The following is a 20,049-nucleotide window of genomic DNA, read 5'->3' as shown; positions in this document are numbered from 1 at the left end:
AAATACAAGTCTCCCTGTTCCCCCCCCCCCCTAAAGATAAACATCGGAGTTTCTTGAACACACCCATGTGCTGAGAATTCAGCCTGTGCCACAAAATTGATCCCCCATTAAATGTTCATGATGGAGCAAATAGCTGAACACTGCTTCCTTGCTGGGATGAATACTTGGACAGCACTTTGAGGGAATGCACTTTTGTAAGTGTGTGTAAGTGTGTGTGTGTGAGTGTATTTCTGTGTGTCTGTGTGTGTGTGTGTACTTTTGTAAGTGGCTTCGCGCGAACCGTCAGCCCTGAATATTTAACCCATGTGATCAGGACAAGAGCTTCCACAGAACCCTCGGAAAATGTACTCAGAAGACCCCAAATCAGAACGATTATAGTAATCTTTATCCTGTCTTTAAAATAAATTTGGTTAAAACTCATGCTCTGTCAGAGACCTTGGAGAAGCAAGAACTTGAGCCTCCACTTTTGTAATTTGTTCAGCAGAAACATCAAGTACTTCCAACAGAACCAAACAGCCCCAAGTAGTTCCAACAGAACCAAACATCTACAGAGAACTCAAAATAAAAACACAAGCCAGAATCCAGACTGGTCACAACTCCAAATCATCCCCAACCAAGCAGTGTTAGAACGACTGAAATCATCTTAAATCAGTCAGAACCGGGTCAGAATCGGAGACTAAAATCATCTTAAATCAGTCAGAACTGGGTCAGAATCGGAGACCCTGCAGAAGCAACAGGTTGAGCCTATGTGTCTCCCTTCACACAGAACCACTGCAATCGGTCCAGAACTCCCTCTGCATCTCTGGCAGAGACTTGGAGTGTTGACTGTGCACATAAACAAGCCCATGTGTGAGGTTTCCTCCGCCACAGCTCTCAGACCTTTACTCAGCTTAACAGGGAATAGGATACTCGCCACAGAGAAATATAGGGTGTTTGGGTGCGTGTGTTCACCAATATGTGTGTGTATGTGCTCGCGCATGTGTGTGTGTGTGTGTGTGCATGAGCGTGCGTATTTAGTCCTTTTCACATTAGCGAGTAGTTTCCAGTCTGACCTCACTCAAAGTGTAGGATAATTGACGGTGTGTGTGTGTGTGTGTGTGTGTGTGTGTGTGTGTGTGTATGTGTGACAGTGTGGAGGCCGCTTTTGTGAAAACGAATTCATTGTCAGGGTCAGACTTCTCTGGAGAGAACTGCGAGTAGGAGAGCGAGAGAGAGAGAGAGTATGACAGAGAGAGAGAACGAACGAATGAACGCGCGGTCGCATTCCTCGGTCGCACGCCGCACCGCAAAGTGCCCACAATTAGTTCCTCATCCCTGGAGTGAGAACCATGTGACCGCGTTCATTGTCCCGGCCACTCCTCCGGAATGCTGGGCCGCCGCCAGGCTCCGAGTCCAGGGAAAATCGCTCCAACTGTCCGCCGTCTTCTCTGTGGTGCACCTTAAATGCTACGTCTCCTCCGTGCCCGCTGTGGGGAGAAGAGTGTGAAGCGCTGCACGCACAGGCCAAGACACACTCTAAAGTATAACCCCCGATTTAAGAGAGAGAGATAAGCAAACAAGACTCCCCTGGCGTGGAGAGGACCAGGAGGCTGCACTGACGGAAAGCTCAGTACACATGAGGGCCTGTAACAGCGTGACACACACACACACACACACACACACACACACACACACACACACACACACACACATACCCACAGTACACACACACACACATACCCACAGTACACACACAAACACACCCATACACACAGTACACACACACACACACACACACATAGTACACACACACACACACAGTACACAAACACACACACAGTACACACACACACACACACACACATACACACCAGGGCCCGTATTCACAAAACACCTTCAGACTAAAAGCAGCTCCTCATTTGGGAGAAACTCCTAAAAACAATGGCCGTTAGTCAGTCCTTATTTGCGAATCCTTATTGTTTTGACTAAGAGTAATTCACAACGTCCCTTAGCGCTAAAAGTTGCACCTAAGTCTGGGAGAACAAGGAAGTAGTCGAGAGGTCTCCTAACTCATAGAGACCAACTCCCAAACGAACGGAAAATGGCAGTTTCTATCACTCCACACTACAATGTTTTGGAATGCAGAAGCAGAATTCCGGTAAAAGATTCCGTCTCAGTCACGATGGAATAAAGTAGCCTATGTAGCTTGTGAGGGACACAGGATTTCAGAGAAAACATTTAGTTAGAAACTTTTTGTGCAACATTTGAGTAAGTGGTAAGTTAAAATGCTTTGTGCATACCGGCCCAGAGGTTTAGGCCAGTTCAATGAGCGTGATGGGTCTCTTTCTCAAATGGCGTATCAATGGTTTATCAATGCAATTCAAATCAATTTCATTTTATTCATTTAGACAGCTCCAATGACAACGGGGCTTGTCTCACGGTACTTTACAGAGCCCAAGACCTGTCCCTCCATAGAGCAAGCACTCAGGCTACATACTTATTTCTCACACACTTCCCTCTCCGATCAGCTGGGCTAGAGAAGTGAGCTGTTTGCCTTGGGAGTCTGGGGGGCCTGTAAGTGCGAGGGGCACACAAACACACACACACACACACACACACACACACACACACACACACACACACACACACACACTCACACACACACACACACACACACACACACACACACACACCCCTACACACGCACACACCCGCTGGGGCTTAGGGGCAGGGCTGAACACCTCAGCTGGAGCTCTCTGCGCGGTTCATGATCAGCTTAGCCCTGTAATTGTTCAAAAACAGCAGAGCAGCGAGTGAGTAAAAGCAGGGGAGGCTCATGGCAGGAGAGCTGGGGAGCACCGACCCCCCCTCGCCACCCCCTCCCCACGAGAGCCCCGGTTGATTGGGTCAGGTCAGGCTCTTGTTAAGTCAGAAGGAGAGATCAAAAGGTCAACACACTCTCCACTTACCCGAGCCACCTGAGGCTCGTGGGCAGTAAGCGGGCCCTCAGGCGGGGGGCGGGGAGGCCCTGCGTGGCCCAGCCCGGCGAGGCGAGGTGTTTCGCGGACGCCAGGGTGGTTTCCCTCTCAAAGGGGTAGTTCTCACCATGGCCTTTCCGGCCCCGGGGCAGTTAAGCATTCAAGAGGACCGGCCGAGCCGGTGGCACCATCTACAAAGAGCCCCGCACCGCTGCCTTGCACTCCTTCTAACGATGAAATACCGAGGCGAAGATCGAGAGTCGAGATCGAGATCACCCCGGCCTGCATTCCTCCACCAATCAGCCACTCTCGAGAACTTCCTCCACAGTTCCGAAACCTCAAATTAGCACCGAGCTGTTGATGATAAGCTCCATTACCTGTCTTTTTGCCCCAGGAAATGGACTGTAATACTTCCCTGGAGGAGACCGGAGTGTGTGTGTGTGTGTGTGTGTGTGTGTGTGCTCTTGGCACAGCCTTCCACGTCCATGAAACTTAAGCTAAAATTAGCACCAGTGTGACGATAAGGACCATTAGCGAGGCGAAAAAAGAGCCACTGTAAATGGTGTGTTATATTACAGAGAGGGCCAGCGAGGCCAGTCAGGGGCTCTTTCTCTCACACACACACACACACACATCATCCATGTACAGTGAACAGGCCCGTAGGTTCATTAAAAAGCTGCTCAGTTTTTGACACAGACATAAACACTCCGTCTAGGTCAGACATTTGTTTCAGCTGAGACAGCCATACCAGCCCGCCCCACTCACACACTCACTCCCCACTTACTCTCACACACACACACACACACACACACACACACACACACACACACACACACACACACACTCCCCACTTACTCACACACACACACAAACACACACACTCCTACTGCCAGTAACACTCACTCCCCACTTACTCACACACACACACACACACACACACTCCTACTGCCAGTAACACTCACTCCCCACTCACTCCCCACTTACTCACACACACACACACACGCACACTCCTACTGCCTAACACTCTCACGGCATTCCAGCACACAACAGATCTGTGAAATTCTTCTTATTTGAATGAAATTTTCAATGAAACATTCCACTGATTTTACAAACGTTTGGCTGATTGTAAAAGATTCCTGAAATAAAAAATGAAAAAAAGAACATTCTCCTAACCTCAACATAGGCATGAAATTTGGACAGATTGATGGAATTCTAATCAAATTTCTGCTGACAGATAGAATCAGCAGAGTCCACAAGTGTAACACACACCTGGAATTTGACCAAACACTTTCCTTGCAACAGTCCTGGACTCCTGACGTTCAGCTGCTAGTACCATGACAGCAGAGAGGCCTTTTGTTTTGCTTTGAGGTCACTGTGGCCAAGGCAATCAAGAAATATGAAAATGTCATATGATTGTGCCAAAAGAAAATAGGCCTCTCAAACTAAATACTACACCTCAAAACGAAAGAATCCCTCATTTCGCTCCATTATAAACGTGGTGTGTGTGTTTAACAGGTCTTTGTGGCTGACAGGTTTGAAAAGGAGGCACAAAAAAGCATTGTCGTGGGTGGTAGATAAGGTGTGATTTTAAAATGTGTGTGTGTGTGTGTGTGTGTGTGTGTGTGTGTGTGTGTGTGTGAGTGCGTGTCAGTGTGCCTTCTTCCACTCTCTAAGAGCTGGTAGGTGTTCTTTTTGTCTCCCTCTCTCTCTCTCTCTCATGCTCACACACACACACACACACACACACATACACACACACACACACACACACACTCACACTCTCTGATGTGCATTGATGTGCATGTGTGATTGCTATGCTCTGAATTCTGACTTTTGCCCTGCATAAGTAGATGAGAAAAAAATCAGCGCACATAGAGGAATTCGCAACTGATGTGTTGATCCACTTTATCATGTTTGACAGCTGTCAGTTAAGCTGTCAGTTAATCTGCCAGCACCTACGTACATGCTATGCTTTCTGACCAGAGTAGTATTGAGTTAAAGTATTGCTTCAGAGAACAGACGATACTCACTGAAGATGACTCTATCCCAGTCGAGCCAAGTCTATCAGACACCCTATCAGAGACATACAAAACAAACAACCCAAAGAGAACCCACTTGGCTCACATAGAACATAGAACACGGAACACAGAGTCTTGGCAGTTCAAATTGCTGGACTAAATTTCCTGTGCCTTACTCTTATTTTATGTCTGCTGACATGAAAAAAAACAACCAGAAAAGACGAGAGAAAAGAAAAGAAAACAAGGGTAAGTATAACAGCTAGGCACTTTTATGGGATATTTAAGACGTGCAGGCCAGAGCCTTCCTCTTGTGTCTCCCTCTCTCTTGTCTGATTTGTGTGCAGTGTGTGTACGCGGCTGAGTCACACACACACACACACACACACACACACACACACACACACACACACACACACACACACACACACACACACACACACACACACACACACACACACACACACACACACACACTCCGCTCGGCTCCGTCCTCTTCGCTGTGAGAATGTGCATCCCTGGGAGAGCGACCTTGAGGGACATATCTGCTTTCAAACGCTGTAATGACTTCTGACACGGTTTACTTGCCGCCATGCTGGGACAGAAATGTCTTCTGGAGTCGACAGCGGAAATGGCGGAGTGGGGCACCTTTGGAGGGGGGAGGGGGGTGCAGGAAAAACACGGCCGGACTAAACTTCAAGAGACACACTGCAATAAAGGTGCTTGTGTTCCGACATAAAAAATCATCGGCTAGCATGAGTGTGTGTGTGTGTATTGGCATGTGTGTGTGTGTGTGTGTGTGTGTTTGGAACATTAATAGTAACTTGAGTTAGTCTATTCCTCTGCCCATATATGAGGGAATAAAACTGTCGGCCGAGATTAGACAGGAAACTCTAACCCTCTCGCCGGTAAATGAAATCCACCCACATGTATGGAAAGATGGTGCGCGGTGCGACACGGACTCCAACCGCCTGACCCTAGGTGAGAGAAGCTGGACAGAAAACAGCCCTGACACCGTCAGACCCTGGCTGGGGCTGAGGGATGAGTGTGTGTGTGTGTGTGTGTGTGTGTGTGTGTGTGTGTGTGTGTGTGTCTGTGTGTGTGTGTGTGTGTGTGTGTGTGTGTGTGTGTGTGTGTGTGTGTGTGTGTCTGTGTGTGTGTGTCTGTGTGTGTGTGTGTGTGTGTGTGTGTATGTGTGTGTGTGTGTGTGTGTGTGTGTGTGTGTGTGTGTCTGTGTGTGTGTCTGTGTGTGTGTGTGTGTGTGTGTGTGTGTGTATGTGTGTGTGTGTGTGTGTGTGTGTGTGTGTGTGTGTGTGTGTGTGTAGCACAATAGGGCCTAGGCTGCCAAGTTTCACAGGGCCCTCGTGGGGCTGAGTTTCGGTACGGCGCAGCACAGCACAGCACAGCACCGCACCGCACCGCACAGCCCAACACAGCGCTACTGTACTCGACTGTATTACTGGGACTACTGTAACTCCAGCAAGCAAATGAACACGGAAAAGCCAATGAATGATCCTCAGGACTACATCTGAAAGAAAGGGTAAATGGGAAAACGCCCAGGCACAGCTCAGGTTCAGCTCACACATACACACACACACACACACACACACACACACACACACACACACACACACACACACACACACACAGAAAGATGATTATTTACAGAACATCAACCACATCCTAAAAACACACTGATTTTTTTTAGTTTGGCACTTGAACTTGAGTGAGTAGATGCAACATGTAGCCGAGCACGGCAGACCTCCGAACCAAACTGAGGAGACTCACATCAATAAAACCAAACCAAATATGGATGCTCTGCAAAAGACACAAACACGAACAGTAGACAAAGCCGTAAACAAAAGCATGTGGTGAGATCAGGGTTTAGTGCCGCTTGGCCTTAAGTGGCGTGCGTGTGTGTGTGTGTGCGCTCCTGCCTGAGCTGTCAAAGCAGGGCGAGTAGATAGAGCTGTGACACAAAGCGGCAGGGCAAAGGTCACGACCCCTGAGAGAGCAGGCACACAGCGACCCTCTGGAGGCCGCTGATAAGGCCCCGGCCTCTAGGATCCGCGTCGCTGGGGCCCGGCGCTCGACCTGTCACTCTGCGTTAGCGTCACCGCGGCCTGCTTGGGGCTCGCTCCACTCCGGCAGAATTGTCCGACCACGCCCGTTCACATGCACACACACTCACACACACACACACACACACACACACACACACACTCACACACACACACACACACACACACACACACACACACACACACACACACACACACACACACACACACACACACACACACTCACACACACACACACACACACACACACACACACACACACACACACACACACACACACACAGCCAGTCCAGGCTCCTCGGGGCGGCTCGGGGCGGCCCGCGCCAGCGAGAGTCGTTAGCTCGAACAACAAGCACGGCGGGACTCCGAGTGCGGTGATTAGGACAGCCTGATCACAGGCGCCGCCTAAACGGAGCGTGCAGTTGGGCCCGGGGCGAGCGGGTGGGCTCGGACCCGTCAGATGAAATGACCCGTCTGGACACCAACGTCAACAACGCCGAGGCTGGAATAACACGGCCAATTAAGGATTCGGGAGGGTGTCTAGGAAAAATAAAATGGTGGCTAAAATGATGGCCTTTCTCGCATGGACAGACAGCCTGAGAACAAGCCATTAGGGCAGCAAAATATTATTGAGTGAGGGAGAGGGTCAGGAGAAGACCACACAACCTCAGCACTGTGTCAACACGGCCGCCGTAGGAGCGCCATCAACAGCACGATTACTGTCAGGAGAGACGCGTGTCAATAAGCACACACACACACACACACACACACACACACACACACACACACACACGCACACACACACACACTCACACGCACACAAACACACACACACACACACATAAGCATGTTCCGCTGCAGGAGAGACTCGTGTCAATGAGCACACACACTCAGACAGCTGCAGGTCACACACACACACACACACACCGTGTAGCATGGATTCTACAGGAGCATCCATGGGGCATTCCTGCTATAGAAGCATGCTAATCATGTAGCGCACATGCTGTAAAACCATGACGTCTGTGGAGCATAGATGCTACCGAAACATATCATCCGCATAGCTACATAGCAGAGGCATAGCAGCACAGGACAGGCACTTTCTCTTCTCCCTCAGTCGCTAGCAAGAGTCTATGAGATGGAGACGTGTGAGAGTTTCTGTCTCTGCAGGACAGGGCAGGGCAGGGCAGCCATAAAAGCCACTGACCCTCATAAGAACTCAACATGTCCACCACAGAGTGACCCCCATCTCTGGAGTAAATCTGGAGTGGATCTGCCTCAGAGTTTACTGCCATTCTGGGAAGCCAAACTACCATGGACTTGATAGCAGTGGATTCTGGGAAGGATCCACACCAGATCAGGGCCATGTATGTGCCAGAGTCTGCATCTCTCTGGGAATCCAGAGCAGGAGGTTAACAGTCAGAAGGAACCGTAGCGGAGAATCCAAGCCGACTGGCTAGCCTCCCCACTGATCCACTGGGATGGTCCGTCATTCTCTCCCACTCTCTCTTCTCTCTCTCTTTCCTCTCTCTCTCTGTCTCTTCCCTCTCTCTCTTTCTCTCTCTAGTGTGTCAAGACTTTGGCCAACACGACCGTAGATTAGTGCTGAATGACACAGCCCGGTTGTGACGTGCCTTAAGTTAGTCCCAAGATTTGGAGATAGAAAATGGCGCACGCTGCGAAGCCTCTGGTCTCCATCACAAGCACTGGCTCCGCACGGGGTACAGACTCTCGCTCGCTCGCTGACTCGCAGGCTGAGACACATCGTAAATGCTTATTCCGCGTTTATTATTCCTCTTTTCCTGCCGTCGCCTTGGTCGGCGCTCGCTCCGCCAGCTCTGCCATGAAGTCAAATGAAAACAAAACACGATCTATGAAGCTCGCTCAGACATGCTCGCTTCAAAAAGACTACTCCTCGAAAAAACACAATTACCTCCTAAAACAATCAGCCTCTGTGAAGGGGCGCTCCAAGGCCTGAGAACCAGAGAGGTGAGGGGGTGGCGGTGGTGGGGGGCTGTTGGAGAGCGCATGAGAAATCCGCACAGCCCCCTTGGACATAGACAAACATTCCATTTCCAATCAGATCTTCGCAGAACTTTGAACTTGCAGAGACAGAGGTCTAACACAAACAGAGCTCCACTGCCGCCGAGCAATTGTTGTGCTGGAGGAGAGAGAGAGAGAGAGACCATCCATGAGGGATTCCCAAAGACAAACACGGCGTGTTGACTTTGCAGGCAATTACACTCAGCCCCAAAAAGAGCAACAGGAAAAATTAATTATTCAATGAAAAAACTCCGGGGCCAAGCGCACACAGGGGTTGGTGGAACAAAGCCTGCATTTAAAAATGGCATTAGGCTCCCGGGGGGGGGGGGGAACAATGCTCTAAGATGACGGCAAAGGAAATGATTTAATAGCTGTGAAGAGAGTAGGAGTTTCGCCGCTATCCTCTCAAGGTGCTGTATTAATGCGGCCCCTCCACTTCGGCTCACTGACCACCGGGCCCCCGGGGGCCATCGGGGCATATCTTGGTTGACTGAGTAATTAGGAGGTTAACAGTATGGCTTTTATATTTCAATTTTTGCCAGTGTATGGACAAGCTCACGTTACTAATATCGCCGTTCAAAGTCTGCCTGTGCAGATCCTAATCGGACTGGACAAAGATGTTTCTGAACGCAGTACGCCGGTCCACAGCACCCAGAGCCACAAAAGCCAAATAACATTATTCAATCGCTAGCGGTGCAGTGGCTGGACCGCGCTGAGCTGAGTCGGCTGGCCCCGATGATAGCAAAACATTATATTACATTTTAATATCAAGCAGGCAGCAGATCCACATAAACCCGTACTATCAGCTTGACATGCATCTGAAGGAGGGGTCGGACATGGTCCTGGGGGTAGGAGTGGTGGTGGCAGTGTGTGGGTATGGGGGATCTGGGGGGGGGGGGGGGCACCAGAGGATGTCTATGCAGCGTCAGTAGAGAGAACACACTCCCCCCCCCCACACACACACACACAGACACACACACACACACACCACAGAGAGGGAAACCTATCTGGCTCCAGTGAAAATGACCCAGAAGGCTGGGGAGGCTTTGAAAGCTTTGGAGGGCCTGCACAGTGAAGCGCGGCGCGGAGAGGGGAGAGGAGAGGAGACAGAGCCGCCAGCGCCACGACCACAGGCTGGTCGAGATTAGATACAGGCCAAGGCAGAACACTAAAACCCTTTTAAACCCTTTGTCTGCTGGGCTGTCTGATTACAGCATCATTACCTTAATTGGCTTTTATTACTGCAACTCATTAAGTTAACCTGAAGACCCTGAGTCGAGAAAAAGTGAAGGAAATCAAAGAGGGAGATTAAGAATAGTGACCAATCCCTATCCGCTGGACATTACTTCATGTACTATTTAACTGCGTCTGTCCTTCGGGCAATTAGACTAAATTACAGACCTATCAATACACCCCCCCCCCCCTCCCAGTATTTGCACTGCGCTCTGCGCTATTTGACATGTTCAATGTGCGGTAATTGTAGGAGCGGGGAGACACAGTGTTTACAGTGTTTTGGAGAGTAATAAATCAGACGAGCACTTCCCACAGGCTTGTAAATACTTCAGCATGTGCGGGACTGGCTGTACGGCGCTGCTGCGCGACTCTCCCGGGGCGACCTGACGCGCGGGGGAACGGCTATTACAGAGGTGTAGGCATTCCACCTACAGCGCGAGATGCAAGACAAGTCGGACTGTAATATCACAACCAACATAGTGTTTAGTTTTCATAAATGGTTTCCCAACCATCAGGGAAAAAAAGCACAACTGTCGCCGAAACTCTTTGAGGCCTACCAACGAAGAGCGGTGTGTCAGCTGTAAAATAGTTTGATCTAAATCATCTTGGTGTTTTTTGCTGCTCGGTTTGATTTCGCCAAAAAATGCAAATATTTTTTTCCGCATAGGTTTGTGAGTAATAGAGCTCGTTAAGTAGCTTTAAGATAATAATGGCCTATTCAAGCGACCAAGGACCAAGATAATGTTTATGCTACCTTTAATTAAAGCGTGAACAAAACGTAAAATACAAACTTTGGATGTAATTTAACAATTTTCAGTAATCTGTTTCACTCCAGTCTGACAGTGATGACCACGGCGCTGACTACAGTCTATGGAACAATAACCTATCGCACAGAGGGATAATCACTTGTTTATGGTTAGGTTAATTCCACAGAATGGTCAGTCCACGTTTACTTTTCAAACTGAGAGGGAAAAGTAAATAAAAGAAGATGAAATAAGATAAATTAAAAACGAACCCTGCTTCAGTAATTTTAATACGCAGTTTTACGGAGAAATACCTTAAAAAATGTTCTAACCTGCTAATACCATTATCATTAATTAATTGTTAAGATGGGCAGCCGACTTCACAATTTGACTTGGAAAAAATAGACGCAAACAATTCAGCCATTAATAAAGCCTACTCAATTCATAGCGTATGGCAAATAACTGTAAATAAATCAAGTTCCACATTATATACACTGAAAACCAAACAAAAATACGACTAATATAATTGTAACCACTTTCTGGCTAAATGTATAAAAGGACACAATTTAATTTTCAACATCAAAATAATTAGGCGAATTGTCAATTAAGAGGTAGTGATCGTTGTGGAAATGTTTTGGTCGTATTAGGCTACTATTTAATTTTAACGGAAAGAAATGTCTCTCTGAGGTTTGCGTGTAACAACCTGTTCAGGCAGCAAGAAATGATCCCCGGTAATTTACAACATCGGAATTTAGATGAGTAACGTGTTTTTCCAACTGACTCTGGCGTACAAGCAGAAAAAAAAACATTACACATCGATCTCCAAAGGATCTGAGTCTATTATTTAGAGAAGACCATATGAAAAGCGAAAAGTTAAGGACCTCAACATTTAAGTATGTGTGTGTATGCGTGTGTTTGTGTGTGTGTGTGTGTGTGTGTGTATAATGCTGAGCGTCTGTGGGAACGGGTTGCCCTCTAGCTATTGCCTTGACATTAAACTCTTTGAGGACAATTGGCTAAGTGGAGCTAACTTGCGTTCTCTCCCCGAGGTAGCTTCCTTTTTGATCCTGCCGAGCCTGGCGCCTTCCACCACATAACTTGTCTGCTTTATTAAATGCTTTCACTTACGGTGAGGGGTTGCCAGTTGCTCTTCAATAGAGGCCCTTTCAACCTCAAAAGGGCCAAGACAAGCTTAAAATTGCAGTAATGTGCCGTGACTAACTATCATACTTCATTTAGTAGGGAAAGAGCATTAATAATGCCGGAGCAATTTTATCTGAACATTCGCTGTCACAGTTATCTATTTTAATTCTAAATAAATATGGGGCTAAATGCAAGTCTGTGCAATGTTAAATATATTTACTACCATTTCAACCGACACTTCGTTTATAAGTTGGCCTACGTCAACAGAAAGTATACAATTTTATTTTCAAATTATACAAACTCGTTTTGCTAAGGAGTGGATGCTGTTGTTTCTATTTACCCCGTTCAGGACCGACTCTAAACACATCTGAGTGAGGCATTTACCCTGACTGGCCCAAACGGGGGGCTGCCCTGTATGGTTTCAATAAGGGTTCAAACGCTAATGAGTGGCGCGGGCCCCCGCATAGACAGCCCTTTTTCTTAATTGCAACAAAACTTCTCAAATGGCTCTTAGCCTCGGAGACTGGAGCCCCTAAGCAATCAATAAACCACCTCGGCAAGACATCTATGACTAACCATACACATTTCTTTCAAAATCACTCTTGACAGGTCTCAAAAAACCGGTCCGGCCAATCAAAGCGAGCGTGGGAACAGTCATGTGGTCAAGCTGCCTCCCTGATTGGTAGGCGGTGAGATGAAAGTGGAGTTCTCAAAGTATTATAGCTGGGAATCCCATTGACATGCGGGACTTACGCTGGCGTCACACAGACGCTCTCATCCACGACACCGCCAGAGAAGCAAGCACGCCAGTGGACCTCGGCTATATCACTACAGTCTTGTATGGCACCCCTGTCTGGCATAATGAATCCTGCGCCGGGGTCACAGTCTCACGAAGCCAAACTACAGGAGAGGGAGGACACGGAGAAAGAGGCAACTCAGACGCGCGAGAAAGGCTCTCTCTCGGGATGTAAGACCAAGGCGTTCAGCCTCCCCTTCAGTGTGGAATCTTTGATTTCAGACAGAGGGACAAGCCGGAATTCATACTCCTCGACTGAAGCGGGCATAGTTCTGCCCAAACCTGTCCCAGAGGATCGTCTTCGACTGTCTCCCATGGCACTTTACGGCGACAAGGGCTTCCACTCGGAGAGCGTTACTAACCTTTCGGACAGCAAGAAAAGCGAGATAGAGGATCTCGCGGAAAAGGGGCAAAGCGGTTGGTTTCAGACGCCGTCCTACACTACTCCTCCACGTAAGTTATCCCCTTCTTTGGCTAGTGTAATTTTTCCTTATTTTGTTAGTCAAGGTAATTCCCATGCTCCATGAAGCGATGGAACTGTAATGTCTGCGTTTGTCCGCTCGATGACAGCCCCTGCTCGCCTCCGGCTAAAATGTTAACTGAGCTCGGTTTGAGTCGCGGAGACTTTCTGTCTACCTGCCAATTATGAACATCTCGCACTCACCCTTTGGCCCTACGTGACATCGTTTGCATTCTGAACAGCTGTTTAACTGACCTGAAAGTCTCATTTAAGTTTGGCGTTAAAAGCTTGTAATTTAGACAATGTTAACCTTGCTGAGTGAAAATAACTCACGAATGGCTTTCCTTACACGAATAATGCAGTTGTCGTTTGTGTACTATTTATTTGTGTTTTAATTTCTGTATTTTTTTCTGCATTTTTAGGCCACTCCAGCCCTCCCCCCTGCCCCCTTAGAAAACACAAGAATAACAGAAAACCGCGCACTCCCTTCACCACGTCCCAGCTGCTGGCTTTGGAGAGAAAGTTTCGTCAAAAACAGTACCTCTCCATCGCAGAGAGAGCCGAGTTCTCCAACTCCCTCAACCTCACCGAGACTCAGGTGAAAATATGGTTCCAAAACAGAAGGGCGAAAGCCAAAAGACTCCAGGAGGCCGAGTTGGAAAAACTAAAACTGGCAACCAAACCGCTCTTACCTGCGTTCGCCTTTCCATTCCCGCTCGGGACGCACATAGGCTCGCCAGCCCTCTACGGACATTCGAATTCCTTTCACAGACCATCGCTGCCTGTACCGGGACTCTTCAGTGCACCCGTCACATATGGAATGTACTATTTGTCTTAAATAGGGAAAGCTGTCCGGTTCGCTGTGAGTTGTGGGATAGCCATTCTGTGTACTGTTGTGTCTTGTCCGTCTATACGGACGGTAAAAGCATGCTCTCCCGGGTCTGCTACATGTTACAATCCTGCCTTAATGTTTTGAAAATGAGAGCACATTATTTTTGGCCGGTAAATGGCTTGTATCACCGCATATAACATTCCGTAAATTGCAGGATTGAAGCAAGTTAATCTCAAAAGAGACTGTGCAATGTAGCCTTTGGTAGGCCTTTTAATGGTAGATTTTGGTAGTCAACATTATATAAATTCTTAAATGTAAATTTCGCAGAAACCCCGTCTACAATTTGAACCGACACAATAATTTAAGGTTTTGACACATTAAGCAAATTAGAGTTTAATTTGGTGCAAGTAGCTGTTGTCATAAAATGTGTTGACAGAATGGTCTGTAGGAGCGACCTATTACAGCGGCCACCGAAAGGGCGCTTGTAAACGCATTTCAGAGTTAGCAGAAAATGTGACACTTTCAAGTTACTAGTAAAAGTATGCGAAGTTAGTGTTTGAACTTAAATTGGTCGTGAAGGAGACGACCGTAGGGGTCGGGTGCTATATGGTTCAAATTGAGGCCCATAACGACTTGTTTAAATGAACATTTGTACGATTCAGTTATTGTAGAGGACCAAATATTTATCAGCTTGGTACAAAGATAAATTTAGAAAATATAAGTGGCGATTATCAGGTGAAATACCTCAACATTGTAAAGAAATTAGGTTTCTTCTTTTTTAAACTTCCCTCAAAGAAGCGTAAACTGTTGCGAAATGGCCTGGGCCTCGAATCCATTACATATCTACAGAATGTGCTCTTAACGTAATATGTGTATGATTTGCTGCCGCAGATCTTGAATTTAAGAAGATGAATTTGATTCTTTATAAGGGATTTTGTATATTGTTAATAGGACGGATTTAAAGGCCGTTGGAAGCTCTTACGGAGGTACTCTTACACGCTTGTATCCATTTTAAAGTTATTCTAGTTTGGTAGTCTGGATGAATAACCGATAGGTTGATATTATTTTAAAATACAAACGTAATTTCAGATATTTTTCGAAACCACTTTTTAAAATAATAAAAACAAAGGCTGATATTTATATGATGTGTTTACATACATATTGTGTACATCCATGTATATATAATATTTGTACAGATAAATTAGATAGCCTACAATGCATTTTGTACAAAACAAATAAACTTTTAAAACGGTAAGATGTTTGTTGTGTTCAACAAGGCCATCCCAATTTGTGTTGTGTTTTCGAAATGTGTTTTCATCTTCTGTGAAAAAAGTCTCTTTCAGTAACACACACACATACACACACACACACACACACACACACACACCTGCACAGTCACTGCTTGCTTGGTTCGTATGGTTTACCACTTGGGCACAGCAACAAGTGTCATTTCTGTCGGTATTTTTCTTATTCACTCTACTTTGATAATGTCGCGTTTCAATGGGTTCCAACGCTAGGCCTACACAAACTGCACATCTATCGCTTTGCGCGTATGTGTCTCAATGCTCAACTGTTAAAAACAAACATAGCACTAAAGGATAATGTATGGGCGTTTACTGTAAAATGTTGGTCTCAAAACAACAATTTCAAGTAAGCAGTCGTATTTACTGTTGCGCAAGCTGACTTTGTACCCCAGTGTTAATACCAGCTATGTGTACATGTACTATAAAGATGTATCTATTGACATTAGATAAAACTTGGACCAAATTGCCTCTGTCGATTTTCTGTGGAGGATGACATGTCCACATAAGATAGTTGTGAAACATCTCAAAGTGAGGGTTACTTCGTGACCCCATGCTGTGTTCACTTTGCTTTGAAATAAGCAGCCTGTTGGCGCCATCATCTGGAGAAAATATGAACGGCAAGTTCCTGTCCACATAAAAGCAACGTAGATATGACCAGTTCGGGAAGATGTCAAAACAATTCATATTTAAAAGAAATATAATAAGGAATTGCAAATAAGTCGTTTTCATTGAGCAAGTTTATTGGGTAAATAGTATTCTAAGAAAATACATCTTTATGAACAGTGCATAGGCTATCTGGAACCAAGTGGCAACAGATTCAGAAGTAGGCCTATAATTCTAGTACTTGTACTCCATCAAAGTTATGCCGCATTGTTGTCATATAGCCCAAGTGCTTTTACTTTTTTCGTCTCCCTCCTCTGAACCCACGGACAGCGCCTTGGCCAAAGCATATTGAGTGTGGCACTCTGTAAACACAGACACACAAGCATATTGATTGTGGCACTCTGTAAACACAGACACACAAGCTCCATCATATCCAGGAAGTCTGTAATAACCCAAATACTCATATCTGTATAACAGGAAATGCTCACCTGTAAGCGTAGCGTGGTTTCTGACACGTTGTGGTGAGGGCCTCCTCTGGCCCGGTCCGACCTCCCTCAGAACCAGAACCTGGGTTCTGACTGCAGTCCATTGACTCACAGGTCTCTGCCGATACCCCCATCTCACTCTGGGTACCTCCAGCCGACGCAGGCTCATCACCTTCCTCCTCACACACTTCCATGCCCGTGTTTGTCTGCCGCGCTGCAGCCTTCTCCTTAACCCTGAGGCAGATAAGAGGGGAGGAGGCCAGTCAGCGAAGCCACTGAGGTCAAACTCACACCACCCTACATTTGCATCTATGCATTTAGTACATTAACACACGCACGCACGCGCACACACACACACACACACACTTATGCGGGACCTAGAGGTTGACCACAGCTTCCAAAGGTGCTCCACACAGGCACTGCACACTTCTGACCTGCCTCCACTGAAAGGGTCATCCACAGAACGAGCCTGCGAGGCCTACATTACCCATAATCCACTTGTGTGCATGTTAGTTGTGACTGGCCAAACTGCTGCTGAAGTTAAGAGCGCCACCTCAGCGAGATTTTCTGATGGAGTCCAAACAATAGTTCAGTACTGATGTTTTTGTCTGTTAATGCGACAGCACCATAGCAGTAAGCAAGAGGTAGTCTTTTAAACAGCAGCTTCCCTTCCGCGTCTCTCAAGAAAAAAAACATTTAGAAAAGACAGAATGACATTAAGACAGACATATGAACCTTTTGTTTTTCTTGGTCTTGTCAAATCTGAAGTCTGCTGGGTAGCTGTGAGTTTTGATCAGGTGGTCTTTCCTCTGCATCCTGGAGCTGAACTTCAGGTCACATCCTTCAACCAGGCACTGATACTGGAGAGGGGGGAGGTGGGGGGCACACACACAAATACAGAGCTCATCACCCGCAAGCCCTACAGTACCAGCACAAACCACAAGATGGCAGTGTTAGCAACTAGACAGGGAGGCACCACATAATGGGTTTCTTATGCAGCCTTCTCTCCACACTTTAGACGGGTACCCAACAGGGAACCGAGAGCAGCCGTGAACAATGCCCATACTAATGCTGTGGTTCCAGTTGTGTTTCTATTCTGCATCAAGGGCAAGGGATGGTGTTGTTTTCATTTGTTTTGTTTTGAGGTTATGAAAAAGGCACAGCTCTGGCCAGTGGCATTTGGCACCTTCCCTGCATGTAGGGAAGACTTGTGACTAGTATAACACACTCTTTCACCTGCGTGTCGGGAAGACTTGAGACTAGTATAACACACTCTTTCACCTGCGTGTCGGGAAGACTTGTGACTAGTATAACACACTCTTTCACCTGCGTGTCGGGAAGATTTGAGACTAGTATAACACACTCTTTCACCTGCGTGTCGGGAAGACTTGAGACTAGTATAACACACTCTTTCACCTGCACACAGGGAAGACTTGTGACTAGTATAACACACTCTTTCACCTACATTGTCTGTAAGGTGGTTATCTGATCTTATTTCCCTGAAGCGATATCCGGTTTCACATTCAGGTTGGGAGCTGGTTTGAGTCCAACTCCGAGAGAAACTTAATAAACCTGTTGAGCAGTAGGCATCTGCCAGGATTTTTTCATGGATATAATTGTGATGTTTACTCCATAAACATAGATTATAACATTAAAACTATAATCATCATCACATCAGTTATAATTCCAAACACATTATGACTGGTGACATAAAACACCCCAAACAATCTCTCTCATCACTGTCAAGAAAACGTACTTATAATATTTACAATAAGTAAAAGACCTGAAATGAGAGGTTTAACACATCCCGTTTGGAGCAGCTGCTGGTTGCCATGGTGACTGTTTGCTTACCATGGTCTGCTTTTGTGCCATGATCTGGAAGAGCGAGTCATGCCACTCTAGGATGTGGATGTCCAGCAGGCGGGCAGAGGGGAGAGAGCGCCTGCAGGTGGAGCACACGTGTCGGTGCAGGGCGCTGTAGTGGTGCTCGTACGCCTCAAGGCAGTCAAACAGCTGGCTGCACCCCGAGATGTGGCAACGGAACTCACCCACCCTGAGAGAGGGGCAGGAGGAGGGGTCACAACACGCATATCCTAGTAATAACAACACATGGTGGTCTTATTTGTGGTAGGGTCAGTGTCGTTAAGTCTGAAAGGCAGAGTTAAGCTAATTTACGTGTGTGTGTGTGTGTGTGTGTGTGTAGGCCCAGAATAGCAGTTGTAGTGTTACACACACAATACGAGTATTATAGTTGCATCTTTCCAGACACATCTCTGCCATACACCATCACAGGAATACTTTCCTCCTAAAACAGCATGCAATGAACGTGTGAGTGTGTGTGTGTCTCACTTTGCAGGCTGGGCATCCTCTGCCACACTGGTAGCCAGATCCTGCAGGTACATGTGGCGGTGAACATCCCCATCCTGTCCAGAAACATCATAATTCACCATCATCGTCATCATCTTCCTCCTCACTTACTGTCCTCATGAGTGCCTTCAGACCAATTCCCCGCACCACACTGTAACTCATACATCATCAGACTAGAGTGCATACAGGACAAACATGATGTCATCCGATGCTGAGCTAGAAGGTTTTCTGGAAATCATTTATAGATACTTATAGTCTTTATAGATACCACCACCATAGTTAGTAACCCATACTTTCATCTGAGACCTCAGGTCGTAAGGAGCCTTTACATCACACCTTATCTGTGTGTGTAACTCGTCACTGATATCAAATACAATTTGGCCAAACGCTTAACGGCCTTCCAGAAAGCTCCATCAAGTGTAATTAGAACATTAGGCTATGAGAGAAAGAAAAATATCTAGCCACTTGCTCACGAACTTGACACGAAGCTAAAGTTAGCTCTTGGAATGGAATTTAACCTACTTCAAAGTGTTCATGGTCCTTACTCAGTCGAATTTTTTGGGCTCTAAAGGTAAACAGAGATTTGCTGTCGGTTACGAGATCGCTACATCTGACTTCTTTGGTTGTGAGATGTTTGGGTTCGGTGTCACGCTGTAGCACTGGGACCGCGTCAATGTGTGTTTTCTCCGGGTCAGATTCTAACAACTGGATCAGATTAGGATGTAGACCTAACATTATTACACTCATATCATCACGCACTATTATTTAAAAAAAAATAACATAAACTTTAAATTCCTCAAGCTTGTAGCTGAGCATGTGGCTATAAGCCTCCGCCTAAACGATTTCAAAATAGAACCATAGGAACATGATGCTTCTTCCGGAACGTCAGTGGGACGTCAAGGGAAGGTCTGTTTGTCAACGACTCAGGGTCCGCAAGTCCTCCAAGTTAATGTTCTTACAGTAGCGAATGGGAGTTTAGAACCAGTTTGT

General features: G+C 46.7%; 2 protein-coding genes across 2 annotated transcripts; one reads left to right on the top strand and one right to left on the bottom strand.

Moving 5' to 3' along the window:
* Nucleotides 1-12,965: 12,965 nt before the first annotated feature.
* Nucleotides 12,966-14,430, top strand: msx3 (muscle segment homeobox 3). The gene is made up of 2 exons (XM_012841277.3): nucleotides 12,966-13,461; nucleotides 13,891-14,430. The coding sequence occupies exons 1-2, from the start codon at nucleotides 13,053-13,055 to the stop codon at nucleotides 14,304-14,306; spliced, it is 825 nt and encodes a 274-aa protein (XP_012696731.1). The 5' UTR covers nucleotides 12,966-13,052; the 3' UTR covers nucleotides 14,307-14,430.
* A 1,893-nt stretch (nucleotides 14,431-16,323) lies between these two features.
* znf511 (zinc finger protein 511) lies at nucleotides 16,324-19,935 on the bottom strand. Its single transcript, XM_012841274.3, has 6 exons — nucleotides 19,582-19,935; nucleotides 19,042-19,115; nucleotides 18,544-18,745; nucleotides 17,428-17,552; nucleotides 16,696-16,926; nucleotides 16,324-16,569 (listed from the first exon to the last, which is right to left on the bottom strand). Exons 1-6 carry the CDS (start codon nucleotides 19,804-19,806, stop codon nucleotides 16,500-16,502), a joined length of 927 nt encoding a protein of 308 aa, XP_012696728.2. The 5' UTR covers nucleotides 19,807-19,935; the 3' UTR covers nucleotides 16,324-16,499.
* Nucleotides 19,936-20,049: the final 114 nt, after the last annotated feature.

Source organism: Clupea harengus, chromosome 13 (genome assembly GCF_900700415.2).
Source record: "Clupea harengus chromosome 13, Ch_v2.0.2, whole genome shotgun sequence".
Classification (NCBI taxonomy): domain Eukaryota; kingdom Metazoa; phylum Chordata; class Actinopteri; order Clupeiformes; family Clupeidae; genus Clupea; species Clupea harengus.
This window is presented reverse-complemented; position numbering and strand designations above follow the sequence as displayed.